The sequence below is a fragment of the Lepus europaeus genome, chromosome 13 (genome assembly GCF_033115175.1).
Source record: "Lepus europaeus isolate LE1 chromosome 13, mLepTim1.pri, whole genome shotgun sequence".
NCBI lineage: Eukaryota > Metazoa > Chordata > Mammalia > Lagomorpha > Leporidae > Lepus > Lepus europaeus.
The window spans coordinates 23,338,217-23,358,359 of NC_084839.1; the positions used below are offsets into that span (position 1 = coordinate 23,338,217).

General features: G+C 63.6%; 1 protein-coding gene across 3 annotated transcripts in view; it reads right to left on the minus strand.

Annotated features, from left to right (window-relative positions):
• OTOF (otoferlin) overlaps window positions 1-20,143 on the minus strand; it is an 83,194-nt gene that overhangs the window by 2,624 nt on the left and 60,427 nt on the right. For 2 of the 3 annotated variants that reach the window (XM_062210156.1, XM_062210155.1), the window contains 34 exons: window positions 18,391-18,453; window positions 17,944-18,028; window positions 17,624-17,783; window positions 16,668-16,854; window positions 16,163-16,349; window positions 14,709-14,932; window positions 14,208-14,316; window positions 13,646-13,826; window positions 13,440-13,560; window positions 12,874-12,974; window positions 12,680-12,770; window positions 12,423-12,539; window positions 12,052-12,204; window positions 11,630-11,819; window positions 11,413-11,537; window positions 10,989-11,123; window positions 10,167-10,328; window positions 9,865-9,984; window positions 9,351-9,512; window positions 9,077-9,244; window positions 8,614-8,679; window positions 7,462-7,491; window positions 5,976-6,107; window positions 4,857-4,923; window positions 3,689-3,825; window positions 3,479-3,613; window positions 3,184-3,321; window positions 2,903-3,030; window positions 2,640-2,810; window positions 2,299-2,459; window positions 1,556-1,698; window positions 1,114-1,202; window positions 374-472; window positions 51-292 (listed from right to left, as the gene is read on the minus strand). In XM_062210156.1, the coding sequence (XP_062066140.1) occupies window positions 51-292; window positions 374-472; window positions 1,114-1,202; window positions 1,556-1,698; window positions 2,299-2,459; window positions 2,640-2,810; window positions 2,903-3,030; window positions 3,184-3,321; window positions 3,479-3,613; window positions 3,689-3,825; window positions 4,857-4,923; window positions 5,976-6,107; window positions 7,462-7,491; window positions 8,614-8,679; window positions 9,077-9,244; window positions 9,351-9,512; window positions 9,865-9,984; window positions 10,167-10,328; window positions 10,989-11,123; window positions 11,413-11,537; window positions 11,630-11,819; window positions 12,052-12,204; window positions 12,423-12,539; window positions 12,680-12,770; window positions 12,874-12,974; window positions 13,440-13,560; window positions 13,646-13,826; window positions 14,208-14,316; window positions 14,709-14,932; window positions 16,163-16,349; window positions 16,668-16,854; window positions 17,624-17,783; window positions 17,944-18,028; window positions 18,391-18,453 (4,579 nt within the window). Of the gene's footprint in view, window positions 1-50; window positions 293-373; window positions 473-1,113; window positions 1,203-1,555; window positions 1,699-2,298; window positions 2,460-2,639; window positions 2,811-2,902; window positions 3,031-3,183; window positions 3,322-3,478; window positions 3,614-3,688; window positions 3,826-4,856; window positions 4,924-5,975; window positions 6,108-7,461; window positions 7,492-8,613; window positions 8,749-9,076; window positions 9,245-9,350; window positions 9,513-9,864; window positions 9,985-10,166; window positions 10,329-10,988; window positions 11,124-11,412; window positions 11,538-11,629; window positions 11,820-12,051; window positions 12,205-12,422; window positions 12,540-12,679; window positions 12,771-12,873; window positions 12,975-13,439; window positions 13,561-13,645; window positions 13,827-14,207; window positions 14,317-14,708; window positions 14,933-16,162; window positions 16,350-16,667; window positions 16,855-17,623; window positions 17,784-17,943; window positions 18,029-18,390; window positions 18,454-20,143 lie in introns of all 3 variants that reach the window. The other variant, XM_062210154.1, reaches the window with a different exon arrangement.

The following is a 20,143-nucleotide window of genomic DNA, read 5'->3' on the forward strand; positions in this document are numbered from 1 at the left end:
GGGACACGGACCCCGGCTGCTACCCCCGCCCGGCCCCTCCCGCTCTGCACCCAGGAAGTCGTCGGCGGAGAAGTGGTCGGCATCCCAGATCTGCAGCGTGAGCCGCGCGGGGATCTTGTACTCGGTCTCGTCCCACGAGAACATGGACTCCTTCTTGGAGATGACGATCTTCTCCTCGGCCGCCAGGTAGTCGAAGGGGAACAGGTAGCGCCAGTTGAAGTTGCCCTCGCCCGTGAGCGAGTGGTAGTGCACGTCCGTGTCCTGCTTGTCCTCCTGCTGGCCCTTCAGCCACCTGCAGGGGGCCACAGCTGCGGACCAAGCGCTCCACACCCCCGCGCCCCGCCCCCCGCCCGGTGGGAGGCCGCTCACCCACCCCCGCACAAAAATGTCACTGGACTTCTCCCCCGTGAAGAAGTCGTCGTCCTCCAGGACCACCTCGTCCGTGTTCCACACGATGACCCGCAGCTCATACCTGCCGGCACGCGGGGCTGCTGAGCGCCTGGGAGGGGCGGCAGGGGCGTGGGGCCAGGACGCCAGGGCGGGGCCTGGGGCTGATGGGCCACAGGGGAGCCCCAGGGAGCAAGACGGTCAGCCAGGCACATGGCTGTGTGTATGCGTGTTGTGAGTAGGAGCGTGTGTGCACACGTGTGTGTACATGAGTGGGACCCTGCAAACACACGTGTAAGAAGCAGCATGTGTGCATAGGGATATGTCTGTGTGCATGGGGACATGTCTGTGAGTATGTGAGTAGGACCGTGTGAACACGTGTGTGTATGTAGCAGCGTGTGTGCGTGGGGACGTGTCTGTGTGCATACATGTGTGTGTGTGAGTAGGACCGTGTGGACATGTGTGTGTGTGTGCACAGGGACATGGTTGTGTGAGGTCACACCCAAGCCGAGGGTGCTTGTCTCTCTCTCCCTCTGCAGAGCACAGGGCAAGGGGGTCCCACAGGGGCAGGCCCTGCCACTCTGTTCCTCCCCCATGAGGCCTGGGGAGCTGGCAACAGACCAAGGCCACCTGGGCCCGAGCGTCCCCCAGGGAGGATGGGGCTGGGTGGAAAGGGGTTGGGCAGGGCAAGGTGAGGGGAGCAGCACTGGGCCCTGGGCCACTCACTTCTTGGGCTTCCGGGGAGAGATGTCCAGAGGCGTCCCAGGGGCTGGCATGTCCATGGGGAACATGTCCACCCAGAGCTCCAGGCGGCCCTGGGGAAGGGGCGTGCAGGTCTCCAGGGACTCCCCCCTCCACCCAGGACGTGGGCTCTCCTCACCCCCAACCCTGTCTGTTGAGGACATCCATTTCATTTTGGCCGCCAGGAATCCCTGTGACGTCACTGGCAGCCAATCATGGCCTCTGCGGGAGACACCGCAGGCCTCCCTGGCTGCTGTGATTCTCACCCGGAGCAGACACCTGTCACTCAAGTTACCCTGCGGCTGAGGCCTCCAGGCTTTCCAGAAGTGGCGGACACGCCCGGCCCTGCTTCTGCCTCTACGGAGCTGGCACAGGAACCCCCGACCCCAAATGCCCGAGGACCCAGGCCTGGCCAGGCCAGCGTCACCTGCTCGATGCCCGGCTTGTCAGGGTTGAGCAGCGGCCTCGTCTCCACGTGCTCTGGCACCAGGCGGCAGCCGACGCGCGGGATGTCCTCCCAGTGGCATAGGGCGGACAGCGCCACGTGCTCGTCTGTGGGCTTCCTCTGACCTGTGGGTGCCGGCACAGAAGCAGGAGACCTGTGCCACGGTCCCGCACTTAACGGCACAAAGGAGCCCCACTGAGCCATCCCCTGTCCATCCCACCTCCACTTTACTATTGGGGAAACTGAGGCACAGAGGGGTAGGGGCTTGGCCAAGGTTTTGAGGTCTGTGCCCTTGGCTTCCTGTGCTTGGGGAAGCAACCAGAGAGCCCTGCTGGGCCGTGGGCAGGCCAGGGAGGGGGGAATCTCCCAGGGGGCGGGCACAAGTTCCCAGCACAGACACGCCCCATCCCCTGGGGAAGTGAGGGCTGCATGAGGCACCGGAGAGGGAAGGACCCAAGCCCACACCCTCCCTGTGTCTGCAGACAGCTCCTTGACCCTGGGCGGGTCGCTGAAACTCGCTGGGTCTCCGTGTTCTCATCTGCAGAATGGGGGTGACCTCCTATGCCATGGGGGTGTGGTGAGAGTGCTAGATAAGGTGGGGGAGGGCACAGGCTGCGCAGATGCCAGGGGCTCTGGGTGCCGGGCCGAGGTGCACAAGGCCCAGCTCGGGCCAGGGCGGTGGGGGGCGCCCCTCGCCCGGGCGGCTTTGTGCCGGGCACCCTCACCGTTCTCGTCCTCCATCTCCGAGGGCCCGGTGAAGACGCGGTTGGCCACCTTCACCCTCCCGGGGGGCCCGAAGTGGGGGCCGTCCACCTTGCCCTCCTTGCAGAGACGGGCCAGGATCTGGCTGGGCTTCAGGGGGTCCCGCCAGATGTTGTAGCCATGCCTGTGGGAGGGGACACACAGGTGTGGCGGGGCTCAGTGGGGACAGGGCCGGCCCCAGGGGCAGCTGCTTCCGGCCAGTTCTGGGCCCGGGACACAAACCACACACTACGTGCACCTTCCCAAAGCCCTGTGCTCTGAGCAGCAGCCCCGCCCCGCCCGCCCCGCCGCCCGGGCCTCGCACGTGGAGTAGGTGCGAGCGATGCCGCAGGTGGCGCGGTGCTTGCTGTAGAAGCGGTTCTCCAGGTCGATCTTGGTCTCCCCAATGAGGTCGTCGGTGCCCACCAGGTCCCAGTCGTACACGGCCACCGTCAGCAGGGACTCCATGGGAAAGGAGGCCTCGATGTCGAAGGACCTGGCGGGGGTCGGGGCAGGTGAAGGGCGGGGCAGGTGGCAGGTGGTCTGGGGGTCCAGGCAGGGGGAGTCGGGGCCTCCCGGAGGCCTTACTTCCCGAAGACGGGGTTGAGCTGCTTGGAGATGTAGTTCTCCTTGTCGCGGATGTCCGTCTTGCCCAGCCGGATGGCGATGTAGGGGTCAGCTTTGCCGTTGATGTCGGCCGGGTGCAGGTCTGTGGCCTGCGGTGGGGAGTGGGCTGCCTGAGCAGGGGCTGTGGTGGTGCAGGGTGGGGCCGGGAGCAGGGGACCCGAGGCTGGACACTCAGACCGGGCGACGTCCCCAGGGCCCTCCCAGTCCCGGGCTGTCAGTCCCTCCTGGGTGGGGGGGCTTACCCGGACCACGTAGACTCGGACCAGCACGTTGATGGGGTCGTTGCTCGGGATGCCCTGGAACATGCCGTAGGTGGGGTCGTAGCCGGCTTCCCGGGACACGTCCTCTGGGAGTGGCACTTTGTACACGCACAGGGAGCCCTGCGGCAAGGCGCGAGGCTCAGGGTGCAGGTCTGCCTGGCACGGGCAGGGAGGCTTTCCAAGGAGTTAAAGGCACGGGACGTCCGGCTCGGCTGGGTCCTGGGGAGGCCCAGGGGTTCTGGAGCGGCCGGGGCAGCAGCAGGGGCCGGGGCCTGACCTTGAACCTGCCCACGATGCGCTCCTCCTCGGTGGAGCCGTCCTCGTCATCACCGGTCTTGCCCCGCAGCAGGTTGAAGGTGTGCAGCCAGTCCTCGAAATTGTCGAACTCGGACTCCAGCTCCTTGGGGTACACCTGGGCCAGCCCGGCGTCAGGGCCTGGGCCGGGGCCCCTGCACCTGCGGCCTCCCGCCCCCGCCTGCCCCCTCACCTTCAGCTCATCAATCTTGGGTTTCTTCTTCTCAGGGGCCTCGGGCCCCTGGCCAGGGCCGGGGCCCTGCGTCTTCTTCCTCTTCTCCTCCTTCGCCGCCCTCGCCTTGTCCTTGCCCTTCACGGGCCCCTTCAGGCCTGGCAGAGGCAGACGCGGCCTCGGTCAGCGCAGGGGCACTGGGCAGGTGCTGGCAGAGCGGGAAGGCCCCGGTTCGAGGCCCCGCTCCGCTGCTCGTGCACCTCACTAATCTAACTTCTCGGGCCTCAGTGTGGCCATCTGTAAAGCAGGGGCGACAGGTCACGTCTGGGAGCGCGCGTGGGTCCGGGGCGCCCCTCGGCAGGCTGGGGCCGGGAGGCGTCCGCGCGCTGCCCCACGCCACGTGTCCCTGTCACTAGGAAGGCCCTTCTCCCTCGGCATTTCCCAATGGCAGGAGGTGGAAGACCAGGCTCCGGCACCGCTGCCGTACTTTAGGAGAAGGGGTATTGTGGTCAAGCAGGTTGGGGAGAGAAATGAAACTTTTTTTTTTAACACTTATTTTCATTGTATTTGAAAGAGAGACAGAGAGACAGACGGAGAAACATCTGCCATCTGCCGGTTCAGTTCCCAAGTGCTCAAGGCCAAAGCCAGCCCAGTGCTCAGTCTGGCTCTCCTGTGTGGGAGGCACGGACCCAGGTGCTCGAGCCATCACCTGCTGCCCGCAAGGTGTGCAGGGCAGGAAGCTGGACCGGAAGTGGAGAGTCAGGACTCGACGGAGGCGCTCTGACATGCGAGCAGGCAAATGCCCGCCGGGGAAACATTTTATGCCGTTTCTTCCTTCTAGAGGTTTCCACTGCCGTGTGCGTACTGAAGGCTCCAAGTGCCTCAGCACAGGAAGCTGGGAGAGCAGCACTTCCCGCACTGATCTGACCCCAGGACCCTGGCTTCGCTCCAGAACACCCGTGACCACAGTTCCATGGGACAGGCCTGGAAAAGGCTGGGCGGGCTGAACGCCGGGGCCCCTGCCAGCCTGGCCGTCCTGCACCTGCTGCTGTGGTGCTGCCCGGTCAGCGGTCAGCGTGGCAGCCACTGCAGACGGGGTCTTGGCCTGCGCGACAGAGCCTGGCCTTGCCTGCTGCGGCTGTGAGGGCCCGGGGAGGTGGGGGAGGCCGGGAGCTGGGCCAGGGCTCACCCTCGGTGTTGTCTGCTTCCTCCTTCTCCTCCAAGTCCACTCCTGAGGCCTCTTGTTGTCGAAGTTGCTGCCAAAAATAAGGGGAGCAGGGGAGGGTGGGTTTCCTGGGGAGGGGTCTGCTGACTCCAAACTGCGGCCTGGGACCAGTCTAGAGTGAAGTTTGCTGGGAGCAGAGGGTCTTTCCTGCTGCATTTCTAATTCTTCATGTGCTCTATTAACGCAGGTTTGAAAACGATGATGTGCACAATCCGACTACTGTACATACGGGCCTGTGAATCTTGAAACCGTGTATCACTTAAACATATCATGTGAATGTTGCTTCATGGCGATATTATTATTTTTTTAATGCAGAAAATATTGAGTAAGAAAATGTGCTTTATTTTTTTATATCTCAGTCTGTTCCACCCATTGGGCAGGAAATCACCAGTTCCCCCCCAAGTCGCCACTGCCACCTGGTGGCAGTATGTGAAAATTGCAGGAGTAGAAGGCGAACAGGCAGCCTCCTGGAGCTGCAGGCTGGTAAGGTGAATGCGGGCGATGCTGGGAAAGACCCGACCAACTGGCCCCAGTTATCGCTCTCCTGTTCTTTTTGCTGAGCACACACCCAGCTTGCAAAGATTGCATTTCCCAGCCTCCCTTGGCCAGGGCAAGGGGAAGAGGTACGTGCAAGGGCTGGGCTTAGCACCAGAAACGGAGGGGACGAGCCTTGCCTCCTCTCCACCCCTCCCTGGGCACTGGAGTTAGGACACGAAGGGAGCCATCTCCAACCCTTACTGACTGGAGACCCCGACCCGCTGGGTCACCAGCCGGCCTGTGGCCCGTCCTCCCTGGTGTGCTGGGCGCGAAGGGAACCTGCGTGCAGGACCTAGTGCAGTGTCTGCCTCATCACAGACTCCAGATGTTTGGGAACAAGTGGATGAGTGCATGGGGACAGCCAGACCTGGAAGGCAGGTGGGGCCACCAGGGGGGAACGCCGGGCCCCCCAGGAGGTGGGACACAGCCATTCTGGGCTCACACAAATGGAAGTGGAGGGGCTGGGCTGCAGGGAGCAGGGAGGGACTGCTGGGGGCCCAGGGTGGGCTGGGTGGCCCCCTCCCCCAGCCCGTGCCGAGACCTCACCTCCCTCATGGTGTCGATGGAGGCAAAGTACTTCGACCACCAGTCCAGCACGCTCTCGTCCGGCTCCTCCTCCTCCAGCTCCTCCGAGACGCCCTTCTTCTTCTTCTTCTTCCTGTCCTTTTCTTCCTCAGCCTGTGGGGTGGGCAGGGCGGAGAGGCCTGCTGGCTCCCTGGGCCCTGACCCTATCCGGAGCCCCAGACAACCCCAGGGACCCCCATCCTGATCCTAGACAACCCCGGGGACCCCCATCTCGACCCTAGACATCCCAGGGACTCCCCCCATCCTGACCCTAGACAACCCCGGGGGCCCCCATCCTGACCCTAGACAATCCGGGGACCCCCATCCTGACCCTAGACAACCCTGGGGACCCCCATCCTGATCCTAGACAATCCTGGGGACCCCCATCCCGACCCTAGACAATCCGGGGACCCCCATCCTGACCCTAGACAATCCCGGGGACTCCCCCCGTCCTGACCCTAGACAATCCGGGGACCCCCATCCTGACCCTAGACAATCCTGGGGACCCCCATCCTGACCCTAGACAATCCGGGGACCCCCATCCTGACCCTAGACAATCCGGGGACCCCCATCCTGACCCTAGACAACCCCAGGGACCCCCATCCTGACCCTAGACAATCCGGGGACCCCCATCCTGACCCTAGACAACCCTGGGGACCCCCATCCTGACCCTAGACAACCCTGGGGACCCCCATCCTGACCCTAGACAACCCTGGGGACCCCCATCCTGACCCTAGACAATCCTGGGGACCCCCATCCCGACCCTAGACAATCCGGGGATCCCCATCCTGACCCTAGACAATCCGGGGACCCCCATCCTGACCCCAGACAACCCCAGGGACCCCCATCCTGACCCTAGACAATCCCGGGGACTCCCCCCATCCTGACCCTAGACAACCCTGGGGACCCCCATCATGACCCTAGAAATCCCGGGGACTCCCCCCGTCCTGACCCTAGACAATCCCGGGGACTCCCCCCGTCCTGACCCTAGACAATCCGGGGACCCCCATCCTGACCCCAGACAATCCCGGGGACTCCCCCTGTCCTGACCCTAGACAGTCCCAGGGATCCCCATCCTGACTCTAGATAATCCTGGGGATCCCCGTCCTGACCCTAGACAACCCCAGGGACCCCCGTCCTGACCCCAGACAATCCCGGGCACCTCCCACCCTGACCATCTGCTCCAGGAAAGCCTTGGCCCTCATGAACTCTAGGGGCACTGGTGTCCAGGCTCAGGGCTCTGTGTGGGGAGGACGCCGCTGCGGCACTGGGAGGGTCACGGCCTGCCACCGTGAGCCAGTGGTCATGGCGGGACTGTGGCTGCTTGCCCGGCCTCTCCAGAAAACTGTGCTGGTCCGAGCGGCCCGGGCCAGGGTGGCTCAGTCCCTGCGGCTGGGCTCTCTGGCCTGACACCGTGCCAGCCTAGGGCCCTCTCGCCCCAGAGCCCCTGAGTGGCCCCCGCACTCACCACGTCCACCTTGACCACAGCGTCAGAAGCCTGCAGAGGAGAAGCAATGAGACAGGGGCAGGGGCAGATCAGTCATGGGGGCTTCGGGCTGCAGGCAGTGCCCGGCCTAGGGAGCGGGGCTGGGCGTGAGTGCCCCCGACCAGGCCGGCCTGGTGCTAACAAGGGCACCTCCCCACCCGCTCCGCCAGGCTCTCTTCAGGCCGCTGTTGTCCCTCAGCCCTTCTAGGGAGGTGGCCTTGGCCCTGGCTGCCCCCGGCACTCACTTGTAGCGCTACTGAGTCCGCATGGGGGCCTGGGCGCCCACGCCAGCACGCACACAGGGTCGGCAGTATTGGCTCTGCGGGGACAGCTGCAGCCTCGCTCTCCCCTACCCCCTCCCAGGCAGGCCGTGTCACGATTAAGCTGATACGTGCAGTTACGTGGTGGGGAAGGGCACGGCCACAACACCCCGCCAGGGCCCAGGGCTGTGGGACCAGGAGCTCTGGCCAGGGTTACTTGTGCTGTGCTGCTGGTGACCAGAAACTAGGGAGCAGGTGGCCGGAGAGTAGCCTGGGGGCTGCAGGGGCCTTGGCCTTTGATAGCCCCAAGGAACACACCTTTCCAGCAGCGCCACCCCAGGGCCGTGGACCAGGACTCACGGCTCTCCTTTCCTGAGAGCGCGGCCAGCACCCACGCTGCCCACTCTGGTCCCCTGGGGCCACGGATTTCCGGTTGAGGGGAGGTCGTTTCTGAGCGAGCTCAGGCCTCAGATGTGCGGGGCCACCCCAGCTGCCTGCAGCGCCGAGGTTGGGAATGGGAGGTGGAGAGCAGCCCCCCGACCCCAGGGCGACGGCTCCAGGCAGCCCCCGCCCTGCCCTCCCCTGCAGGTCTCACAAGGACTCCCTTGCCTCAGGTGCACCTCTATTCTTCCTGCGCACTCTGCCCCTGTGCACACATAGCCCCAGGCATATGCACAGGACACCTGTATGCACATGCCACCTGTGTACACACGTGTGTGGGACCCAGGACAGCGTTGCCATGGAGGGGCGTGGAGGGTGAGCCCTGATAATCGCACCCCGCAGCCGTGATCACGCTCTTCCCTCTGGGGGCACAGCGGCCTGGCTCACACGACGCATCGGCACCACAGCCGCCCCTGCCGGCCCGCTGTCTTACCGCGTCCAGCTTCACCATGGTCTCCAGCTTCCTGACCGGCACCTCCGGCTCCATGCTCACCACGACCTCCCCGAGGGTGAGAGGGTGAGACGGGGGCCCATCACACAGCAGCCCGGGACAGGCAGCGGAGGAGCGGTGAGAGTCGGGGTGCAGGTGGGAGCAGGGGCCCGGAACTGACTCTGGAGCTTTCTGAGGTGGGAGGAGGGCCATGGAAGGAGAAAGAAGGGCCTGAGGAGGGTCGGCGAGCCAGAGAGAAGGCGGAGGGCCGGACAGCCTGGTGGAGGCCCGGCTCAGCCCTGCTGCCCAGACCTGCGGGCTGCCGCTCTCTGCTCAGCGGAAGGGCCTCCCCGGCAGCCTCCTTCAGCCCCCAGAACAGAGCCTGCCCCTCACCCAGCCCCTGGACGCCCCTGGGGCCAACTCTGGCACTGCGTTGGAGCCCTGCCCTGGCTGGCATGGCTGTGGCCATACCCGTGGTGTTCCAGCTGGGGGCGGAGCGGTCCGGGGGCCGGTAGATGAAGCGGCGCAGGGAGCTGACGGCGTGGGAGCCCACCAGGGTGTAGCGGCCGAAGGCCCTGCAGTCCACCACGCGGATGTTCAGGGGTGGGTGCAGGAGCTCGTTCTCAGGGAGGTCCTGGGGTGGGGCGCAGAGCCCGGGCCTCAGAGGAGGGGTCCAGGGGAGCCCCACGGCTCGCACACAGCTCTGCCTGCCCACCCCCCGCCCCCAGGCCGGCACGCACCACCTCAAACCACTTGACCAGGGTGCTGAAGTTGGGGTTCTTCTTGTAGTTGTGGATCAGGGACGACTGCACCCCCTTCCCTGCACACTCGATGTCCACGCGCGGCCGGTCCACCTGCGCCAGGTTCACCCGCTTCAGGTCCCGCAGGCCCCAGAACAGCACCTAGGAGGTGGGGAGGGGGAGAGGGCGCGGCTCAGGCAGGGAGGAGAGGGTGGTGGTGCAGAGCACAGCTCTCAGAGGGCAGGGTGGGGCCGGGGGAGCTGGCCTTGGGCATTGCGGAGGGAGGGCATGGCACGGAGGTCGCGGGTGGCCCTGGCACACACTGCTGGCTGCTGGTGGTGACCTTGGACGAGCCCCTTCCTCTCCTGGGCCTTAGTCTCCGGATCTGAACGATGAGGGGCTGAGTGTCCACCAACAGTGCCGGGTGCAGAGGTGAGGGGAACAGGAAGTGGGGGCGGGAGACCCAGGAAGCCTGTGTGGGGCAGGGTGGGGGCAGTCAGCGGCCCTCACCCACCTCCACTCGGTACTTGCTCAGCACAGGACGGATGCCCATGGGCACTGGCATGATGGGCCCGCGGTCCATGTCCACCGGGCCGTTGATGGGGGGCAGGTCGGCCTTCCCTGCTGGCCCGATCTGGGTGATAGGAGGTCACAGGTCACACACTGGGTGCATGGCTGGAGGGATCTCTCTCCATGAATTGTTTGCCATGAGCTCAGGGGAGACAGAGCAGGCCAAAGGGCTGTAGGACCCTGAGAAACCCTGGGAGAGACCCCCAGGCACCAGCACTCCCCACAGCCTCCCCCGTGGCGTCCCACCTGCAGCAGCTCGAAGGCAGCCAGCAGGTCTCCGGCCGTGGCGTTGCCGCGGTAGATCTGGTAGTACTCTAGCTGGGGCGGGAAGCGGGGTGGGCAGTACGCCTCATCCGCCATCTTCACCAGGGGTTTGGCGAAGGTCCGGCCCATGAAGTCGGCTTTGCCCTAACAGGGTAAACAGCTGGTGGCCTCTGGCGCTTGCTGTTCAAGTTTGCGCCTACTCCCTCCCTCGTCCTCACCTCAGCCCCATGAGTTACACAGGGGCAGGCATGGCCACCCCATTCTACAGATGGGAAAGCCAAGGCTCAGGGCCCACTGAAGACGTGTTCAAGGCCAGCAGTCAGTGAATGGCAGACCCAGGACCCAGGACCAGATGGAAGGTCCTCCTGCCTCTTGTTCAGAGTTCCCAACTCTTCCCAACTCTCGGGGTCACCGGACCCTCTACTCCCCCTCCAGGTCCCCTCATGGAGAGCTGGGAGGCTGTTACATGGAGGCTGGGAGGCTGCAGCAGGTGTGGACAGAGTTGAGGCCCGGGTGGGTGTGTGTGTGGAGGGGAGGCTGTGCCAGAAGAACTTGCGGCCCATCTCCCGAGATCCTGTCTGGGCTAGGAGGTGCTGATGCCCTGGCCTGGCTCCTGAGACCCCTCGAGGCCCACAGCGTTGTCAGGAAGCCACTGGAGGGGCTGGTCGGCGGCCCAGACTCCCAGCAGAGGAGCTTCGGGGTGGGCGGGCAGGTGGCTGGCACTGCACAGTGCAGGTGGAGTGCAGGAAACCAGAGGCAGGTGTGGTGCTGCTGGGGGCCCCTGGTGCCAGGGCCCACCCATACCATGGTGTCCTGGTCGTAGATCTCGATGACAATGATGGGGGGGTCATCCCGCAGCTCATGAGCCTCGCCATATAGCTCCAGGTTGTCGAACACCAGCATCTGGTCCCAGGTGGGGCACAGGGTCTCATTCAGCACCTGCAGTGTGGGGCGTGGAGAAATGGGGCCGGAACCTCCCCCAGTCACCGCAGCTCCTGGGGAACCAGGGACCAGGAGTATCAGGTTCCCAGCCTCCTCTGGAAACCTCAAAGTCAAGGCTAAGGCGAGGTCTGCTCTAGCCCCTTCCAGCAGGTTCCCTGCCCTGTGAGCATGGCCACCATCAAAGCCACAACCTGCTCCAGGGAGACTGGGGCTTGTAGCCACCTGCAGGGCGGCTCTCTGAAGACCCCAAAGACCCCCAGGCCTCCCCAGCGGCCCACACCCTCACCTCTGTGCACTGACTCTGGTTGATAAAGAACACGCGGGCGAAGGGGTCGGAGAGCCCGCTGCTGTCGGCAGCAAAGAGGCTGCGGGCCTGGTACATGTGGGCTCGGAGCTGGAAGGCCTGCTTCTCTGTGTGCGGGCAGGGAGCGGTCTGAGGCTGCATACCGGGCAACCCCTCTGGCCCCTCCCAGGGTGAGGGCTGGGAGTGAGGCCTCACTCACTGGTGTAGACCAGGCTGATGGGCGGGAAGGAGTGCAGGCCCAGGCCCTGGGCCGCCTTGACCTCCTCAAAGCCGCAGGGCAGGCCACACAGGAAGTCCTTGCGCTGCTTGCTGAGGCCCAGCCACAGGTACAGCTCCAGCTTGGCCTGGACCGTCCAGCCCGCCGAGCCGAAGCCCCGCTTGCCGGGAAGCTGGGGGCGGGCACAGGGTCATGGGGAGCCTCATGGCTGCCAGGGCCCAGGGGGGTGGGGAAGGGCCCGGGGGCTGGAGGGGAGCCTCAGTTAGGGCCCCCCTGCCCCTTCACAGACACCTCAGAGGGCAGAAGGGGATGGGTGGGGTACAGCTGGCTGGCTGCTCTCTGCAGCCCTTCCCTGAACGCGTGCTACTTGGGGGTGGTGCCCAGGCAGCCCCGCGCCCTGGCACCTTGAGGAAGAGCGTCTTGACTTTGGCGCAGTCTTTGCCCATCTCCTCCTGCACGAGCGAGAAGAGCAGGTCCTGGGAGGGCACTCGGGCGTAGGCGATGCGCTTGTTGTTGCTCATCATCCACACGAACACGTCGGGGATGCTGTGCTGGGGCTGGGGCCGGGGTGGGCGTGGGGTGCTGGTCAGGGGGCTCACTGGGCTGGACTGGCCCCTGAGGGCCAGCCAGGATGAGGAGGGACAGGGGGCCTATGTGGGAAGGGTCCCGGTGGCTGGGTCTTCCATCCCCACCCGTGGCCATCAGTGCATGGGGCCTCTGGGGGTCCTGACCACCTCTTGCCATGCAGCCCAGGCCCCATCCCGCAGGCCCACACCTCATCTGCCAGGAAGCGCAGCTTCTGCAGGAAGTTCTGGCACAACCTCAGCTTGTCCCTCACCGTGTGCCGCTTCACCTGTGCCCGCAGGGACCTTGCCTGCTGGCCCATGCTCTCCTGAGGGGCAGGGCAGGAAAGGGCAGCTCAGCTGCTGGTGGGGGGACTGTTCAGGCCAGGGTGCACAGAGCTGTGACCTCAGGGACAGAAGTCCCCCTTTCCCAAGCAGAACCACCCTCCAGCCTGGCGCACGCCCTCACCAGCTCCCGCATGCACGACTTGAGGCGCTCTCGGTCCAGCCTGGTGCGGGACGAATGCCCCTGGTCCTTGTCAGCCAGGGAGAGGAAGCGGCTGGGGGTGCGGGGAGCCAGGGTTCAGTCTGTGGTAGCCTCCTCCCCTGCCCGGCCCAGGCCGGGGTCCCCGCCACCCCCGCCCCTGCGGCCCTCCCTCTCACTGGCAGCCACAGCTCAGCTCCTCCAGGACGCCCCGCAGCCGCCGCTCTGGGAAGGGCTTCTCGGTCTTGATCATCTCCTGCACGTCATTCAGGCCCTCCTCCTGCGGCCGGGGTGGGCACACGCTGAGCCGCGCCCTCCCCTGCGGCCTCGGTGGATGCCCCCTCCCTCGGGGCCCCTCACAGGGCCACCCCCTAGCTTCATGGGGAGGAGGCCAATGTCCTGGGCTCTGCCATCAGAACCTGGAGACCTTGGCCTTGGCAGGCTCTTTGGTCCCCGAATAAAGACTATCTCTGAGTTGCCTGTGGCTCCAGGCACTCTGGGCAGGAATCAAGGCTACAGCGGAGGGCCTGGGGCAGGCTACACACAAGGGAGCTGATCAGCTGCCTCCAGGGAGCCCCAGGACTCCACCCCAAATCCAGGGTGGAGCAGAGGCGCTGCCAAGGCCATCCCTGCAGCTGCCCCAGTTCCCATGGCGAAAATTGGGCAGGTGGGCCTGTGCCCTGCAGGCCAGGCCCCTGGCAGTGCCTCCTCCCCTGACCCTGTCCCCCTCCCAGCCGGCCCTGACCAGCTTGTCAGCAATGTGGTCCATGATGTTGGTGTTGTACAGGCGGCGGCGCTGGTCCGGCCACCAGCTCTTGATGTAGATGCAGGGTTTGCGCTCCAGGTAGGGCAGGTGGAAGTAGTTCCTGGGCAGAGGAGATGGGAGGTTGAGGTCTGGGAGCCTGGGGAGGTGGAGGGCCAGGCTACAGGAGAGTGGGAGGCGGGTCCCACCTGTCTGTGATCTGGGGCCGCATGGGTGGAGTGGAGGAGACGGAGGCCAGGTCCCCGCCATCATCGGCCTCATCGTCACTTGAGTTCTGGATCAAGTCCACTTCCTCCTCATCCCCAGGCTCCTTCAGGGGCCGAGGCCGCCGGGGTCGTGACAGGCCATCGACTTCGTTCCCATAGTTGCCTGGAGGCAGAATGGACATTCTAGGGCCCAGAGGCCTTCCCCGCCAGGCCCTACCTGCTACACAGTCCAGGTGCTGCCTTGGGGCTGGGGCAGGAAGAGGGAAAGTGAGGCCCACTCGGGAGGTGGCGGCTGTCCCCACCGTCCCCTATCCAGCCCCCAGGGCCCCTCCCTCCCCTCCCTCCCTCCTTTCCTCTTGCCTTCTTGGCCCCTCCCTCCCTCCTTTCCTCTTTCCTTTTTCTCCATGAAGTGTGTGCACCCTCTGCCCCCCCCCCCCAAAGGTGCTGTGAGGCCAACACAGGGAAAAGAGGCCAAGTTCCCCATTGCCAGGTTGGGTACAGCCCCTAAGCCTGGTGGCCCCCTGGCTGTGAGCCCAGCACCCACCTATGGTCACCTCGAAGGTGATCGGCTTGTCTCCATTCTTCCGGTCAATCATGGAAGCCTCTAGGAAGGCTCCAAATAGAAAGAATTCCTCCATTTTCCCGGTGCAGCTCTGTGGGGAGGTAGTTCAAACCATCCTTGAACCTTAGAGGGGATGCGGCGGCTCACAGCATCTCCCACAGGTCCCCTGGCTGATGGTGGGGCGTCCTAGTCGAGACCCTGAAGGCTGTCGCTGGACGGGGGGCTGGCTCTGCACCCTCAGAGGCAGCTGTGGCTAGGGGAGGGGCAGAGGGAGCTGGTGGCTATGGTGGGACCTGTGAGAAGGACATGGGCAGGCAGTGGACAGGGACGCAAGTCCCACTGAGGGGTGAAGTAGGGGTCTCTGCTTCCTGGGGGAGGGCCCTGATCCTGGGGTCCAGCCCCCTCAGGGAGACACGGCGTCAACAGGCAAAGCCCCAGAGCTGGGCTGCCACAGTGGGGACGGGGCCGAGCTGGGGACGTCACCTCGGAGATGGGCGTGGCCTGCTCCACCTGCACCTCTGTGGAGCTGGTGAGCTCGGGGTTGGAGGTGTCCAGGATCTCCACAGCCAGGCCCAGCATGAGACGGGCCCGGAAGGACACGCCCTCGCCCAGGCCCTCGTTCAGGTCCTGGTGCTCGTCCAGCAGCGTGTAGTTGCGGGTGGAGCCGTACATGTTCACCCAGGCCGGGCCCAGCGTGGGCAGGAAGCCTATGGTGACGAGGACAGGGAGGAGGGCCCGCGTCATGCCCAGCGGTCTCCCGGGGAGGGGGTGCTGAGCCGGCGTCTGGTGTGCGTACACAGTGCTGATGCTCTGTGGGGGGTGGTGGGAGGCGAAGCAGCGCCCTCTGCTTCCTGCTGTTTGGGGCTGGGTTTGCCAACAATCCATCTACAGGATGGAGCCCGCTCTCCCTGGACTCCTGAGCACGGCCTTGGGCCTTGGGGGACGTTCCGGGGGATGCGAGAACCCTCCCTCCCTGCTTCATCATAAAGCCCCCCAGTTCCTCATCCGCATTCGCTCTCCCACGCTTAGGATTTGCTGGGCCTCATGTGTAGCCTGGGAACACTTCTACCTTGATGTTTTTATTCTGCTTGCTTTCTAAGAAAAGTCCATCATGTTTAAAAATGGGGAGATACTTCATGTAATATAAAATCCCCACTTTAAAGTGCACGTCAGCGGTTTCAGTACATTCACTAGGCTGTGCAGCCGTCATCTAGTTCCAGAACATTCCCATCCCCTGCTCCCCACAAACACTGCGCTATGAGCAGCTGGGCCTGGCTTCCCCTCCTCGGGGCCCTGGAAGCCACAAATCTGCTTCCTGTCTCTGAATTGGCCTGTCCTGGATACAAATGGAATCAGACAAGATGTGGCCTTGTGTGTCATCTGCCCACGTTGTGCCCACTCAGCGAACATGGAGGACAGGAGAGGTTCTTGGTGCCTGGGGCCTGGGAGGTAGTCTGTCCCCATGGGTCCACAGCCAGGCACTGCTGCTATTAGCAGCCTGTAGGTACTGTCATTTTACAGGCTACTTCAAACAATCTGTGGGGAATGGAATGACAGAGAAGTCTATTTTACTGCAGAAAATTGACATTCATGGACGATTTTCCCCTAATAGGTGTTTCCACGGAGTGTCTGAAGTGCGCTTGGATGACACTGTTGTGTCTACACGGCATGTGTAGCTGTGTATCTACACGGCATGTGCGCTGTAGCGGTGTGGACCTCCACGTGGAGGTCACAATGCTGTCTGTGGATGCTATTTCCATCGCACAGAGGGCACCTGGCTACCAATCCTCACATCCGGGCAGCCGGGCTCAGGCAGGCACAGGCAGCTCCTGGTGGTCTGCGCCACAACTTGCCCCTTTCCCTTGAGGAGGGTTTATTGACAAACACCCTGGAGACACCCGAGGATGAGCACGTGGAGCGGGGTCCCCGTGGCTGACCTTTGTCTCCGTCGTTGGAGATCTTGCGCAGGTCGATGAAGTGGGTGCCGATGGCCACGTCGTTGACCTTGTCCGAGTCTCGGATCTGCACCTTCATGCGCTTGCAGAGTGGGGGGAACAGGTCTGTAAAGACCACCTGCTCGTTCCACAGGGGCTCGTAGCTGCTCTTCTGCACGGAGGTCTTGCCCTGGTGGGAGGGGTCGAGGGCTGGGACGTGCGCGTGTGTACATGCATATGTGTGCATTCAGAATGTTCATGGACTTGTCTCTTCCACTCCCTCCCCACCCTGAGCCCCCAGACTCTCCCCTCTCTCCCATTGCCCCCCCAGCTCTTGGTCTGAGGACACCTTGGTGGAGAAGAGTCTCTAAACCAGGCCTATGGGGACCGGAGTCCCAGCCTGACCTTCCCCGCCCAGCCCCACCCACTGGAGTTCTCTTATTTTGCCTTAGGTCTGTTCCCGGACCCCTGCCCATCACATGCACCTCTGGTGCCTGTCACCCAGTACCTTCTGGCCAGCAAAGAAGACCTGCACGTAGGGGTCGACAAGGTCCTTGTTTTCGCCGATGAAAGCCTTCTTGACGTTGGCCATGAGGCTGGTGTTCATTCGGGGCAGCCCCTCTGCGCGGTAAATTTTCACGTAGAACCGGGCCCACTGGCGTTCCGGGGGCACCCCCTCAGGCAGCAGCAAGTTCCTGCTGACACAGGAACCAGGTCCAGACCCCCAGCTCCTGTCCTAACTTCACCATGCCCTGGGGCCTGGCACAGCCTCTGAGCGATGGCTGAGAGGCCCCAGGTGCAAAGAGAGACACCTGCTCACTCATGGGATCCTTGGCAAACCTCTCCATCTCCCTGGGCTTCCGTTTCCTCTCTGTTACCATGGCAATAATGATACCCACCTCCCAGCAATATGACAAGGCTCAGATAGGTTGCAGTGTTTGGCGAGCCGTAGCGCAGGTTACCAAGCTCAGTATCACCATCAGCTTCTCCCAGTCTCGTGCATGGCCCTTGCCCCCCAGGTGGAAACCCCACAAGAAGCTGTTCTCCCTTCCGCTGGCCACGGAGGATGTGATTCGCTGGATCTCAGCACTTTTCCTACTAAGCCTAAAGAAGGTCCCAGAATATTTCCAAAGGCTGCCGTCAGCTGCCTGTAACTGGCACACGGAATGAAATCTCTTTGCTGTCCTGGGCGTATCCTGCTGGTGTCTTTGGGATCCCACAGGCTCAGGACTCCGGTCTGCCAGCACCCGCTCTTCCTGCCAGATTTCTCACGGTCAGAGATCTGGATGACTGTTACTCCTTTAACTACTTGGCACTGACCCTGGCCTGCCCCTGCCCCAGTCCCTCCAGGAAGAATGGGCTGTGTGGGCGAGAAAAGTGGGTGGCCCTGGGTCTGGGCCACGTCCACCCCGGGAGCTTGCGCTGGGCCCAGGTGTGCAGGGGCTGGGCTGAGATGGGCCTCACCCCTCAATGTCGTCCTCGTCTGTCTCGTTGGCCTTGTGGGGCGTCTTGATGTTGTCTCCCTTGCCCACCACAGCGACGTCACACTTCACGTAGCCCTTCAGCCCTGCGGAGATGTCGTCGGGGTCCGAGAGGATGGCCCACTTGTGGTGGAACTGGTGCTCTGCAGTGGCGAGAAGCGGGCACTGCACCCGGCACCCCACCCTGGGGGGCTCTCCAGCCGCAGCTGAGCAGGGCGGGGCTGCCGTGACTAGGAGGGGCACCCCCTAGACTGGCGGCAGCTCTCCAGGCTGTGGCTGCCCAGCCTGCGCACGGCGACTCACCAGGCTGGGAGTACACGGTCCCCACGTCCATTTTGAAGGAGCCCACCAGGGTGCCACTGCGTAGCAGGTTCTTGGAGTGAATCACCTTCCAGAAGGATCTGCAGTCAGGCCCGCCGGGGGTTGCACCACCCCAGTCTTTCTGGGGACCCGAGCTTTGTGGTGACCCAGGAGGGTGGTGGGCGGGCGGGACAGAGGTCGCTTGCTGGGCTCAGTCTGAGCCCCTCCTGCAGACACCAGCTTTGTGCTGGCTGCCATGGGTAGCTGTACATTCTACAGAGACAGCTGGCTAATGTGCCCCAGAATCCAGCCTGGTGGGCCCCTTGCCCAGCTGCCTGTCTGGGCACAGGGCTGTCTATGATGGGTCCAGCGAGAGGGGGTACCTCACAAATCGCATGAGGGTGCTGCTTTAGTGAGCAGCCTGGCTGGCTGGGGCTGCTCCCCACTCACCGAGATCCTGATGATCTTGTCGAACATGACGTCAGGAGAGACGTGGAAGTCGAAGACGAAGTACTGGGGAGGGGAAGGAACCGGGCTGTTGTCACCAGCAGGCAGCAGCTGGAGCCCAGGCCAGCACCTGTCTGTACCCTGGCCTTTCTCCCTGAGCCCTGAAGGTCGGATGCATAGGCTACAGGCAATTCATTGGTCCTAACTGACCCTTTGAAGGAGGCAGAGCCCATCCGGGGTCCAGAGGACAGGGCCGGTGCTGGCCTTTGTGGGAGCAGAGCGATGTGGCAGCAGTAGGTGGAAAGTCTACACCCGCAGGCTGTGCTCAGAAGGGCCAGGGCCAGGCAGCCAGGGAGACTTGGGTTCTAGTCCCAGTTCTGCCCCTGTCCAGCTGTGTGGCCATCAGCAACTCATTCTCTGAGCCTCTGTCTTCTGAGCTGTAAAATGGGGACGATGGCAGAATCCCTTCATGAGGCCCAGATGAGAAACCGTAGCATATGCCATGGGCTCCAAAACGCTGCGTACTGCAAGCTGCGCTGTGGTTTGCTGGACCACGAAGACACTGCCACAAAACCATGCCACTGCCTAGAAGATGCATCGCAACATCCCAGCCTCGGAGATGCATGAGGAAGAGAGCAGCTGGCGCCGTGGCTCAACAGGCTAATCCTCCACCTTGCAGCGCGGGCACACCGGGTTCTAGTCCCGGTCGGGGCACCGGATTCTGTCCCAGTTGCCCCTCTTCCAGGCCATCTCTCTGCTATGGCCTGGGAGTGCAGTGGAGGATGGCCCAAGTGCTTGGGCCCTGCACCCCATGGGGAGACCAGGATAAGCACCTGGCTCCTGCCTTCGGACCAGCATGGTGCGCCGGCCACAGCACGCCGGCCACGGCAGCCATTGGAGGGTGAACCAACGGCAAAAGGAAGACCTTTCTCTCTGTCTCTCTCTCTCTCACTGTCCACTCTGCCTGTCAAAAACAATAAAAAAAAAAAAAAAAGAGGAAGAGAGGAACGGACGAGGCAGGTCTTAGGATGGATGAACCGCGGTGTGGCGAATGAAGACACTTAACCGGCTGTAACTGGCAAGTTCTTTGCCCAAGGCCTGGGTGTTGCAGGCCCTGGGTACAAGGGTATGAGAAGTGAGCAGAGGGCCCATTGTCTGGTGGGCATGCGGCAGGGAGACTGACGAGTTTAATGCCCACAGAGAAAAGGCCCTGGGCTGCGGGATGCTCACACTTGGTTTCAGAGCCAGCCTCACCATGCTAGCTCACCTCCTTCCCCAAGGCTCAGTTTACCCCTCTGTGCTGTGTATATAACAATCCTGGGCTGCCCCACTGAACCCTTCTGGAGACACGGTTCACATGGGAGGCTCTGAGGTGGAAACAATGAGTCCAGCCAAGCATTCAGCCCAGGGCAGGGGGCGAGCACAGAGCAAAGGGTGACCGTTGCAGGCCTGGGTGGCAGGTGCAGGGGCTGCTGGCCAGGGTTGGGTCTGCAGCTCTCGGTGCGGGGGGGAGGCTAGGGGTGGGTCACTGAAGCCTTGGGGTGGGGGAGGCTCCCCAGGAGAGAGACGGCGGGGAAGCAGCCCAGATAGGGCTGCAAGGATAGCAGCCTTTCCGTGGTGGGCCGAGGAAGTGATGCAAAGAACGGAGTAGGGGAGAAGATGAAGGAGAAGGAAAGCCGAGAATGGCATGGGAGGTCCCCAAGGGGAGGGACAGGCAAGAGGACAGGAGTCGGCAGTGAGGGGAGAGAGGACAGCC